General features: G+C 37.9%; 2 protein-coding genes across 2 annotated transcripts; both read left to right on the top strand.

Moving 5' to 3' along the window:
* Positions 1 to 193: 193 nt before the first annotated feature.
* tex30 (testis expressed 30) lies at positions 194 to 2,282 on the top strand. Its single transcript, XM_019268928.2, has 5 exons — positions 194 to 311; positions 1,025 to 1,261; positions 1,353 to 1,404; positions 1,655 to 1,869; positions 2,047 to 2,282. Exons 1-5 carry the CDS (start codon positions 294 to 296, stop codon positions 2,206 to 2,208), a joined length of 684 nt encoding a protein of 227 aa, XP_019124473.2. The 5' UTR covers positions 194 to 293; the 3' UTR covers positions 2,209 to 2,282.
* A 958-nt stretch (positions 2,283 to 3,240) lies between these two features.
* rmp64 (ribonuclease MRP subunit p64) lies at positions 3,241 to 7,115 on the top strand. Its single transcript, XM_019268927.2, has 9 exons — positions 3,241 to 3,446; positions 3,623 to 3,777; positions 4,034 to 4,122; positions 4,495 to 4,623; positions 4,782 to 4,859; positions 4,962 to 5,239; positions 5,635 to 5,693; positions 5,813 to 6,021; positions 6,120 to 7,115. The coding sequence occupies exons 1-9, from the start codon at positions 3,362 to 3,364 to the stop codon at positions 6,448 to 6,450; spliced, it is 1,413 nt and encodes a 470-aa protein (XP_019124472.2). The 5' UTR covers positions 3,241 to 3,361; the 3' UTR covers positions 6,451 to 7,115.
* The last annotated feature ends 5,480 nt before the right edge of the window (positions 7,116 to 12,595 follow it).

Raw genomic sequence — 12,595 nt, 5'->3', positions numbered from 1 at the left:
CATGATTCAAAATGTTGATACTGACTGATGATACAATATGTATCAGGTCACAGTGGCCACTAATTTGCATTTTCCTGATTTTACTCAAGTAACCAGCAGGACTTTTACTTGTGAAGTAGTTTTACAGCATGATACTAGTACTTTTTATTGAAGTAAATGATCTGAAGACTGTTCACTGCTGTTCCCATTGAAGCCACTGTTCATGTCGTTTGGAAACTCTGCAGTGAGCACTCCTAAACAGGAGAGGGCAGTCACCTGCACTCAGGTTCACAGACGGAGCACACCGTTCAGTCATGGAGAAGTTTGAGGAGGTAAATACAAACATCTGAGCGTCGACAGCTTTTGATAGGAACCAAAGGTAGAGTTAAAATGAACTGTAGAGGCAGCTCAAAACAGAGAGGTGTGTGTGCATGAAATGCTACAAATAGAGCGAGCTCACAGTGACAGAGTATTTTTACCATGTGGTATGGACTGTGGTCAAGCCAGCCATCTCTCCAATATTTTCAAGTGCGCCCTTATTGCCGACTTTATGGCAAATACTTTGAGATATTTATAAAATATGGAGAATGGTTAAAATTTGATTTAAAAAAAAAGTGTGTCTCATAAAACAAGTATGATCCTGCACTGCTTCAATGCTCATATTTACATTATGAAATATATAAAAAATTGAAAAGAAAAATATGTGTGTTAAGTGTTATTTAAATGCTATAAAAAGAGGTGTGTCTCATACATCAGGTGTAAATCTACTGTTCTACACTGATTTTGAGTCAATAGGTTACATGACCTGGAGGCTATTGAGCTTTAAAGAGACACACCTCGCTTTTTTTTATAGCATGTCATATTTTTGATGATTTTTTTAAATACTTTTTTAATAATGTAAATAGGAGCTTTAAAGCTCAATAGCTCCCAGGTCATGTGACCTATTGGTTCAAAATTCAAAATCTAATTCAGTCACATAACTGTGAGAGCTGTCATATCTAAAGAGTCTAGAGATAGTGCTCACTGACTGCTCACTGACTTGCAGGACACTGTGAAGGTGCCATTTGGGACAAAATATGTGGATGCTGCCTTGTGTTACCCGACCTCAGTAAAAGATGTTCACACAGCCGTCATTCTGACACATGGGGCTGGTGGAGACATGAACTTCAGACATCTGGTTTCTTTGGCACATGCCTTAGCTGCACATGGCTTCCTCTGTCTCCGTTTCACATGCAAAGGGTTAAACCTGGGTTATAGAGTGAAGGCTTATCGTGCTGTGCTGGTAAGTATTTTCTCACTGATTCAAGAAATAGAAAGTCTTTGTCCTTACAAATGTATTTCTGTGCTACTTTAACTCTGTATTTTCGGCCCAGGACTACTTGAAATCGCTGCAGAAGTTTACCATAAAGCGCTTATTCATCGGAGGTAAGCAGCAAAAGCGAACCTACTGTATATCATATGAAATCTATATGTGCAAAATACAAATGTATGCCACTCAGATCATGTGTTGAGTTTGTGAATACAGGTTTCTCTGTGTGCAAGACAGTGTGTAACAATAACATAACTGCATCATTACCTTCATGTCTTGCCAAAATGGTCAGTATTGTACAGCATAAAACACAGTGCTCTCTGAGTATGATACCATGCCTCAAAATCCACAATCCACTGTTCACAGGCAGGTCAATGGGAAGTCGTGCTGCTGCAGCTTTGGCCAGGCAGCTGAGTGATGAATCAGAGGATGCAGTTCAGGGTGTCATCTGCCTGTCTTTCCCCTTGCATCCCCCAGCACAGACACACGCCCATCAGCAACGGAGTGAAGATCTGAAGGGGCTACCTGAACACATGCCTGTGCTATTTGTGTCAGGGACTGAGGACAACATGTGTGACAGGGTAAGGACAGTCTGCCACTATATTCCTGAAATGTGCATTTGAATTCCCCTCGATGACACTTGAAGAAAGCCTGCATTGTTGTGACTATAAAATCCAGTCCTCCACTATTTTGTGTAATATTGACAATGCGTGATTTATTTTTGGTTCTGATGACCTAACCTTTCTGTCTTTGCTCAGGTTCTTTTTGATGGAATAGTAAAAGAAATGAAAGCTCAAGTTGAGGTTTTCTGGCTCAAAGGAGGCAGCCATGGACTGACAGTAAAGGGAAGGTCGGAGGATTCTGTGTTGGATGAAGTGAACTTACAAGTCTTTACCTGGATAAGTAAACAGGAAGCATAGATTAATTTATGTTGCTAGATTGTATTGTCTTTATTTTGTTATACTAGTGAAATAAAAGATTTTTGTTTTTTTAAGTGGTTTTGTCTTTTTTTAATTCTTGATAAATAAATGGACAGGTTATTCTGTCTATTTTGTTTGTCACCTCAGCCAGAAATGTTTCACCTGTGCACTAAATCTGACATAAATTGTATTATATGTACTGTACTATTGACTCGGACTATAACAGCGATGCTATGCTGTTGGTTAAGGGGACTCCTGCAGATATTGAAATGTGCTTATATAAATACTTGAAGTGTTGCAGAATGCGTGTGACTAATTGCTGCATGAATAAATTATCAGGAGCTAAATTCACTGTTCATATTGAGAAATGAGTATGTGACAAATGAATCATCAGGGCACAGTGAACCTTCTATTTATAATATTATTTAGCCTATAAAACCTTTTTTTTCTAATTATTATTTCAAAATATGTATTATAATAATCAGAATACATTTTTTACTAACACTGCAAACAATCTTCAATCTTCATCTAACCAGATGGGGACACTGGTTGTACATTATAATAGTTCCAGAATAATATATACCATGTATAAATAAAGACTTCTACGCTAATTTTGCGCTCTTCTGCAGCATTTTATGCAAACTCGTCCCTATAATCCATTAAAAGTTGGTGGAATAATGATATTATTATTATTATTTTAAATAGTATTGTATTTTACTTCTTTATCTTCTCTATCTGTTACACATTTTTTATGCTGAGCTGACTGGTTCCTCTTGTCCAACACATTTCATTGTTTTGTTGACCCTGTGTTAACCCGCATATCATGAATAAACCTGAATAATAATCATATATATTTTGTATATTTATAAAGAAAAGGAGGCTAGGGCCAGTGTGTAATATTTAGTGGCATCTGATGCACATCTGTACATAAAAGGCTAATTCTAAGGTAATAAAAATCATTGCAATTCTTATTTTCAAGTTGATAAACGTTATTAAAACATAGTTATGGCCATTTATATTCCATTTCTGCCATATTACGTACATAATGGACTGGAGGTGTGTCGCTGTGCCTTTAACGTGAACTCGTGACGTTTGTGTTTACTCTAATACCATTGGCTGCCTTACTCTTCCGGGTGTGTTTGTGCAGGAAAGCATGGCAGGAGAAGTGTGGAACCGAGTAAACATCCCCTTTCCAAGCGCCGTTTCTAGTGTCCGAGTACACTTCGGCTCAGCTACAGGTACAAGTTGTTCGGATGCTGATAAGCTAAATGAATGTCAACACTGTCACGTGACATCTGGGTTGAAACTCTGTGTTTTTGCAGCCCACGTGGGGGAGTTACTGATCTGCCCTCAGAGGTGCTGTTGTGCTTTTTCACCGCGTTGTGATCTTTGAGTTTTTGTTGCTGTTCTGCAGATGAAATGGTGAAAAACCTGTGGACTGAAAACGAGAAGGTGCTGCAGCTGATGCGGAGCGAGATTCTGCAAACGGAGGTACGAGTCCTGTATGAGCTGATGTACAACCTCAACAACAGCACCAGAGGCAGCAAGACGTTCAAAGCCTTAAAGCAGGTGAGGAGCAAAAAGTGAACACTGCACTTCAGAGACAAGTACTTTTTTACTTCACTGCATTTATATGACAGCTTTTACTTTGCAAATTCAGGTCTTTGCATACTGTAGCTGAAGCTGCCTGTCTTTCAGTAGACCAGTACCATGGATAAAGTATCCATGCCTGGCCGCTAGAGGATGTGTGATTGGTGATGAAAAACGTGTGATTTAGGATTCACTCTGTCTAAAACTGTCATATATTTTGTCTTGTCTCTCCCAGGTTGAACAATGCATAAACAGGCTGAAGAACATGAAGCTCAATGTTGCTCTTCAGGAGCTGGCAGAGCTCTGTCCCAGTAAGACACAAAGGTAGGTAGAAAGGTTCATTCGTTCAGTGTGATGTGTTGTTTTTGTCAGCTCTTGCCAACATACAGGCCGCAGTCACACACAGGCATCGTCAGCTATGACGCGCATTGCATGTCAAATCTGGCATTAATGAAATGCAATGAGGTAAAACAATCCTGATGATGCTTCAAACTGGAGTACTGGAGTTTATTGAGCCAAACCCATTAGATGGTCATCACTATTGACTACTCAGTTAAACCGTGCTAGTTTGCAGCTTTAGATTCTTTAAATGTGCACATTACAGCAGTGATGCACTTCGTTGAATGTAGGAGGCTGTTATTTTCCATTTATTCACTGTAATGATGTGTGTGTGTGTCCTGTGTTTGTGTTTTTTAGAGTACTGGGCATCAAGGCTCAAGAGTGTGATGTCCCCAGTCAACCCTTTCTTGAGTGGCTCTGTCTCAAAGTGCTGGGAGCTGCACAGCTGATGAGCTGCACGTTAAATCGCTGCAGCAGAGCTTTCCTGTATCCTTTTCAGATCTGACACTGTTCAGAGAGTAGAAAGTGTGACAGAAATCTGACATTTCGGTGGATCTCAGGTCTGATTTAAAGCTTAATATTCTCTGCATTCTGTCTGCCTGATGTCACCCCATGGTTTTGCCCTTAAGATATATTTGCCTCAGACTCTCAAAGCAGCATATGAAATTGGAGGAGTTTTTAGTCTTGAATATGGTGATAACCAGCATGCTCAGTCGTCTCTGGTGAGTATTCCTCCTCATTGACACAACTCATGTTTGAAGTAGTTTGATCTGTGTTTGTATAGGTTCCACTGTCTAAATCTACCTGCCTTTGTGTTCACTTAGGGTCATTTTCCGTGGTATCCTAGTCAGCCTGTGCACTCTGTATCAGCAGATCCTGATGCTCCTCAGTGAAGTAGCCAAAGCTCAGCCCATGCCCTACCTCACAGACTTCTCTCTGCCAGCAGATTTGACTCAGTTCCTGGGTCTCTCTGATGCAATTTTACCAAGGAAACAGTTAACAGACATTAAGAAACAGAAGAAGAAGAGACCTACTGTTAAAGTCCAGAACAGCAGACAAAAAAGGAACTTTAAAGAAGACCTGGGTGTTGCTATTGAAAGAGGTGTGGATCTTTCTTCATTTTTTATTCTCCATCTCTTGTATATATCTATCCAGGCCTGTTTTACATAACCTGTGCCTGACACTGTTTGGCATGACCGATAAAATAACAAATTACATTTCTTTATTTTTTTAATCTTACAGGTTGGAATGTAACTGCAATTGTAAAGTGTTTCCTTTTTTAAACCTTGAAACATGTATGCATGTATTGCACTCAGGACAGTCCACTTTGTTTCATTCGTGGGCATCGTATGTTAGCCTGCATGACGGTTGGCTTTCTCAGCCCTCTGTGAATTGCAGAAACTGTTTTCCATATTTCCAGTGATGTATTTTCTCACTATTTCAATTACCATGCAGAGTGAAACACATTACAATATAAATAGTTTTTCTTTCTTTTAGGTGCAGATCTTGATGCTCACCTGAAGCCTTTTCTGAAGCCTCTCAGGGACTTCACACAGGTATGTGAGCAAACTAGACGAAATGTTTATTCATTCTCGTATTAATTACATGATATTTAATTGCTGAGTGTTGTTACATAATAATTTTATCCAATATTTGCATACTTTTTGCACTGTAGAGCACATCCTCCACACGGAAAAAGACTGACGGGAAACAAAGGTTCAAGGAACAAGTGAGATCGGCTTCTACTTTCACAGACATGGCGACCTATCTCGATGAAATGATCCAGTGGTGCCAAGCCCACAAGATGGGAAAAGAAAGAAGCCTCTTAAACTTCCTGCGTTTGAAGTGTCAGAAGATGAAACGCCTAGAAGAAGAAGGTTACAAGTAAGAGCAACACCACAGAATATGCACTTAGTGGCCACAACACCGCTCCGCCATGAATTCTAACTCTGCATATTTCTATCATTTGTCCTCATCCCCAGTATGAAGAGACAATTGCAGGTGTTCAGACAGGAAGCTTGCTGGGCTTCATCTCCTCGAGGGTCAATGCCAAGGACCTGTCAGCCGTCCACTGCGATGAAAAGAAATGCTCACCTGAGGACTCGTTTTCACTCGCTCAGGAGCCAGTATAAGTTTTCAGTGGCAAGAGCTGGTGTTCAAAAGAAACAGCCAAAGAGACAAAGGAAGAGGACCAAGTCATCAGTGTCAGGCGCTGCCCAAAGAAACAGGACTTCATACAGGGGAAGATCTAAGACCACCTGCCATGACAGCGGTGATGACATAGATGATATATTTGCCACTATAGGTTTATGAAACTTCATATTGTTTAGATTTTCCTGATGCCAGAATAGAGTTTTTTTTCATAGTTGAAACTTGTGTTGCAGTTTTTTTTATGTATTCCAGCCTGAAAAATAGTCTTTAAAAAGGGAGACATTTGAAAACATTTTAAATAGAGAAATATGACCCTGAACAGTTATTTAAAGATTTTTTTGGGGGGGCTTTTCAAGCCTTTTTTTTGGTAGAGACAGCTGAGGAGTGACAGGAAATGTGGGGAGAGAGAGATGGGGAATGACATGCGGGAAAGAGCCACAGGTCGGATTCGAACCCTGGCTTCCGCAGCAAAGACTGAGCCTTCACACATGGGGCGGCTGCTCTACCAACTGAGCTAAACACTGCCCCTGAACAGTAATTCAAACCACTTACAAATGTGTCAAATGAGGGAGGAATTGCTTAATGATGAAATTCGATGAACTTGTATTGTTCCTGCACACTAAAGCCATAATTTTATGGTTCTTAACACCAAATGAGGCTTTAGCCACTTACAGACACTCACTCCTCTGCTGGCTACAGTCGCATGCTGTGACATGCCATTATCAGAGCTATTAAATACGCATTTTGTACCACCCTCTGAGGACAACACTGCAGTATAATAACATACCATTTATTATGTACAGCTCAATAAAATCAGTTTAACGAACCATGAAATGCTGCAAATTATTCAGTTTTAAGTGTAAAAGCCAGTAATGTTAGAGATCCCGTGTCTAAAAGGGGCTTTTGAGATCATGTTTTTCCGATTGAAGAAATGAAGTGGCATGTTAAGGCTCTGATGGTATTTCTGGCTCCATCTGGTGGAGTTGATAATTAATGCACTCATTGACAGTTCCAGACTCCTCAGGGATTATTGAAATGAATCACTCATCCTTGTGAAAAAGCACAAGTGTCAACCTGCTCTGGAATTGAATCAGTGTCTGCACAGACTGCTCATATAAACAGAGAATGCAGTGGCATGTGTTAGGCGGGGTAGCTTTTTAAAGTCTAGTTATAAAAGCTGTGCAGGCACAAGTGGCACCACATCCAAACCATACAGGGGTCTTGCAGTCCGTACTGACCGTGACCGCTCAGGAGTGGAGACTGTGCACCAAATTAGAAACTAAAGGGTTAGTTTTGTCGCAGTGTGTGTTTTTGCTGCCCACTTTCTTATCATCCTCTGCCAAAGAAGACACAGTCCTCCCATCTGCACAAATACAACAGCGCAGTTTTCTTCCCCCTCACTGAGCCTGACTATGTTGAGTTGTGGTCTTGCATCAACTTACCAGCTTTATTTGTGAAAATGAGTCTGCAAATTCTTTATTCCAATGTGTTCTGGGTTTCATCTGAACCAGTTAGTCAAGGTCAAATTTTGTATTTGCCTGCGATGAGGGAGAAAAGCAGAGGAAAAGCTTTAAATGCCTGCAATCTGGGAAGTCAGTCTTTTTTTTTTTTCTTGTTGAAGTGCCTGCATCCATATATTTACACTGATGGGCACAGAGGGGGGTATAAATACCAGCAGAACCTTTTGGATACAACAAACATTTGGAGCTATTATCTCCAACAAGAAGGGGGGAAAAAAATCAATTCTGCTGTTATCTTGCAAATTGTTTCCTTAATAGAAGTGAAAGTACCGGTGCATAAATGAATCTAAATTGCAGATGCAGTAGGAATGTGTGCCTTGTTGAAAATATATGTACTGGTAAATTAAATATATTTTCATGCAGTGCAAAAATAATGACTTTGACATTGCTTCTTTGAATTAAAAAGATACAAAATAAAGTACATCAACATTTTTATACAGAGTTTCAGTGTGTGTGTGGGCTGTTGAGGTGATTAAGATGAGTTCACGTTTACTGTCCTCCTTTACCTTACCTTCGCTTAGCCATTTTAAATTGATAGGATGTTTAGGTACAGTTCATTGCCAGTAAGCAGTAATAATATGTAAAATTTAGCTGTCAGTAATTACAGCAGCACTGACTAAAATAATCAGCTGTGTATTGTTATAAAAAAAAACACTAACCATTCACAGTATTAGTAGGCCAATTGCTTCACTCTGGGTTTTTCAGGTGTGCACCTTAAGAGCCGCCTGCATCATTATCCGGCTGGGGCGGCAAGTCTTCAGCACCATCTGCTGCCCTCGGCTTAGAGTAGGGAGACTATAGTTTGTGGGACACCCCATCTGTCTACTTCTCTTAACCAAGATATATTTAATAGCATATAATTGTAAATAGATGGTTCCACATGGTTTCAGTGCTGGGATTGTACATATTTTTTGTTGGAATGGGTGGTTCTCCAGGGATTCTGCAAATGCATCAGTTATGGCCTGTGGGCATAATATGACCTAAAACAGGAGAAAAAAATATAAAGGTCTGCACTACCAATATGCTGTACTTCAATTTATTTCCCTGCCATTCTTAATAGCAGCAGGGGAATAAAGCACAGTTGAGGTCTCAGCTTTTGTATGGCATGGCACGTAGGGATTCTCTACATTTATACTTAGAGGTGTATTAAATCAATCACATCATTACCTCTGCAGGGACAAAAAAAAAAAAAAAAGTAGAGCCATTGAGGCCAACATAGTGCATTGAGTTCCCGTAGTGCCATTCATTACTCAGCCCAGTCTTCAGTAGCTCATTGATGTAAAGCAAAAAAAAATTGCACCAATCCCATGAATAAAGTTGGAAAAAATAGAGACAATGTGCAAGGTCGAAATCCTCATTATGGCCCAATGGGACACTGAATAAAAACAGTGCAGCCAATACAGTATTTTTGTGTCTCCTCCTCACCTATAGGGGCTTTGAATGCCAGCGCATTCAGTGCATTCAATACTATGATTATGTTTAATAGGTAATCGGTTAATAGGCAACATTTTGTTTACATATTGCAGAATTCTAACTTACTAATTCTGTTGTGAACAACAATGAAGTGCAGTCAGTTTATAAATGTGTAGATGTTGTGTAGATGTTAATGACACCATTTCATCAAGAGTGCACCTTATGCTCTTTTCATGTCTTAGTCCAAAAATATATGTAAGAAAAACCTCTAGAGCATAAAGTGCCCTTCATCAGTGCCATATAGAAGAGGGCTGAGAAACACATGTGCTATATGTGCTTTATCCCCCTGCTGCAATTAAGATGCAAAAGAAAATAAAGTAAAGAACAGTGGAAGTTCACTTCATATTTTTCATGTTTGAGGCCAACGTCTACGTGTCTGTGCTAACAAAATCTTTTGGGAGAGCATAGTGACAAGTTTTTATTCAACTCTATAAATATGAGTTTAAATTAAAGCCCCCAGTTGTACCATTACCATCCATCCATTTACTTTATACAATCACTTATTCTCTTTCAGGGTCATGGATTGAAGTACTACAGTGCTGCAATAAAATTGCACTGTCTCTAGTGTTGCCTAAATATACAGTTTATTAAGACTTAAGTAATGTATTATCATAAAAATATCTTTGGCTTTAAGTTTTTTTTCCGACCGGAAACCTGACAATTTATCTGTTTTGTCATCTTGACACCTGTGATTTTAAGGCAAAATAAAATCACATTTTGAGTGCACAGCATTTTACTGGCAGATTTAAAACTGGACACAGAGATGTGTTGCAGGTTACTTGTAGTGTTAATGTTTAGCCAAAGACAAAGGTCTATTGCTTTATTGTTTTATTGTTAAAACGCCATAATAGTAGTTAAGCATTTAGCCACGACAGATGACTACTATTGTTCCTATAGTTCAGCAATTAGAGGAATAAGAGGATTTTTTTCTTTCTATTGTTCTTTGTCACTGATCTTATAATTTCTAATATTCTGAGGAAAATGTGCTTTCATTTTTAAAATATGTTCACTCAGCTGCACATGAGCAGGCAATGCAATAAAATGCTGTTACTTTACTTTTACCCTGGCACCAACAGAATATTTGAACTTTATTTTTATTGTCATTGCAGGCCAGTAAAACAAACTGATGTGCAGCATCTCCTATAACTTTCAAAGGTCACTGATTTTTTTTTACCTTTTATATGTTACATTTGCACTATTGAGGAACCCCTCACAAAGGTCTGTGAGGTAGCTCTCTGCCTCTTGTGTATATAAACTGTTTTGTAGAGTGGCAAAGCTAAAATGAAAAAAAAAAAAAAAAACCTACTACGACTACACCTGCTTTTTGTTGAAAATAGATGTATGTGGTTTGATGGTATTTCAATGTTACCCTTTTCTGTTCATGTTTGCAACTTGTGTTTACATTTTCATCATCTGAATTGCTTAATTGAGCATGCTGTGTGTTTGAAATAAAAAACAAACAAAATATGGATTTTGTGTTTTTTGTGTGTTTTTGGGTCCGAAATGTTGCAACGGTAAATATATTATCAGGTTTTATAGGGTATTGTGCTGAAAAAATAAAATAAAATAAAACATACCAAACATCAGCATGGTAAACATGTTTTTATATGTTAATACAGGAAAAAATAAAACTTTTCAAAGTGTCCCAAATAGCCCAAGACTTCAAGGAGTATAAACAGCCTGATTCTGCTTCCTGCCTGTGTCCATTGTACCAAACAAACACATGGTTAAAACATTTCTTTGCCGTAAACAACATTAGAAAAATATCAGCCAAAGTTAAGAATACTTCATTTGTAGGTATGAGTAGTTAAGATTAAACTGACATAGTCCTTTAAGGGCTCACAACAAACAGATGGAACTGTGTTATTTATTTATTTATTTTTAGCAAAAGTCATGTGTTTCATTGAACAGGTATTGTGAAGCCTGAATGATTTCAGATATAAATAAAAAAATAAATAAAAAAATAAAAAAATAAATATACTGTAAAATATAGCCCAGGATTATTAGCCCTGTGCTACAACGTGTCTATGCGTAAAGCTCAGTGGTTGCAGCATATATAACATGCATTTAGATGTTCGCTTATGTAATGGTCTATCTAAGATTTCCAGGTATTGTATATTTTAATAGATCATTATCAATTATCAGTGGTTACATTAATTTCTAATATTCTGAGGAAAATGTGCTTTCATTTTCAAAATATGTTCACTCAGCTGCACATGAGCAGGCAATGCAATAAAATGGTGTTACTTTACTTTTACCCTGGCACAACAGAATATTTATTTAACTTTTTTATTGTCATTGCAGGCCAGTAAAAACAAACTGATGTGCAGCATCTCCTATAACTTTCAAAGGTCACTGATTTTTTTAACCTTTATATGTTACATTTGCACTATTGAGGAACCCCTCACAGGTCTGTGAGGTAGCTTCTGCCTCTTGTGTATAATAACTGTTTTGAAGAGTGGCAAAGCTAAAATGAAATAAAAAAATACTACTGACTACACCTGCTTTTTGTTGAAAATAGATGTATGTGTTTTGATGGTATTTCATGTTACCCTTTTGTTCATGTTTGCAACTTGTGTTTCATTTTCATCATCTGAATTGCTTCATTAGCATGCTGTGTGTTGAAATAAAAAACAAAAAAATATGGATTTTGGTTTGTTGTGTTTGGTCAATGTTAAGTATATATAAGGTTATAGTGTGGCTGAAAAATAAAAAATAAACATACCAAACATCAGCATGGTAAACATGTTTTTATATGTTAATACAGGAAAAAATAAAACTTTTCAAGTGCCCAAATAGCCCAAGACTTCAAGGAGTATAAACAGCCTGATTCTGCTTCCTGCCTGTGTCCATTGTACCAAACAAACACATGGTTAAAACATTTCTTTGCCGTAAACAACATTAGAAAAATATCAGCCAAAGTTAAGAATACTTAATTTGTAGTTATGAGTAGTTAAGATTAAACTGACATAGTCCTTTAAGGGCTCACAGCAAACAGATGGAACTGTGTGTTATTTATTTATTTTTAGCAAAAGTCATTTGTTTCATTGACAGGTATTGTGAAGCCTAAAGATTTCAATATAAATATAAAAAATAAAATATACGATGATTTTTTTCCCCTCCAACTTTATTGAAAGAACAACACAACATAAGATTCAGTCATACTAGGTTCACATTGTACAGTAACATAACATCATAGTATAATAAGGATCAAATAAAAACAAAAAAAAGCAAAAATCAACTTAGATGTGACAGACTTTAAACCTTACATATAAATAAGTTCTAGTTCTGCAGAAATATTATTATAAATAGAA

The sequence above is a fragment of the Larimichthys crocea genome, chromosome XVIII (assembly GCF_000972845.2).
Source record: "Larimichthys crocea isolate SSNF chromosome XVIII, L_crocea_2.0, whole genome shotgun sequence".
NCBI classification, from domain to species: Eukaryota; Metazoa; Chordata; class Actinopteri; family Sciaenidae; genus Larimichthys; species Larimichthys crocea.
This window is presented reverse-complemented; position numbering and strand designations above follow the sequence as displayed.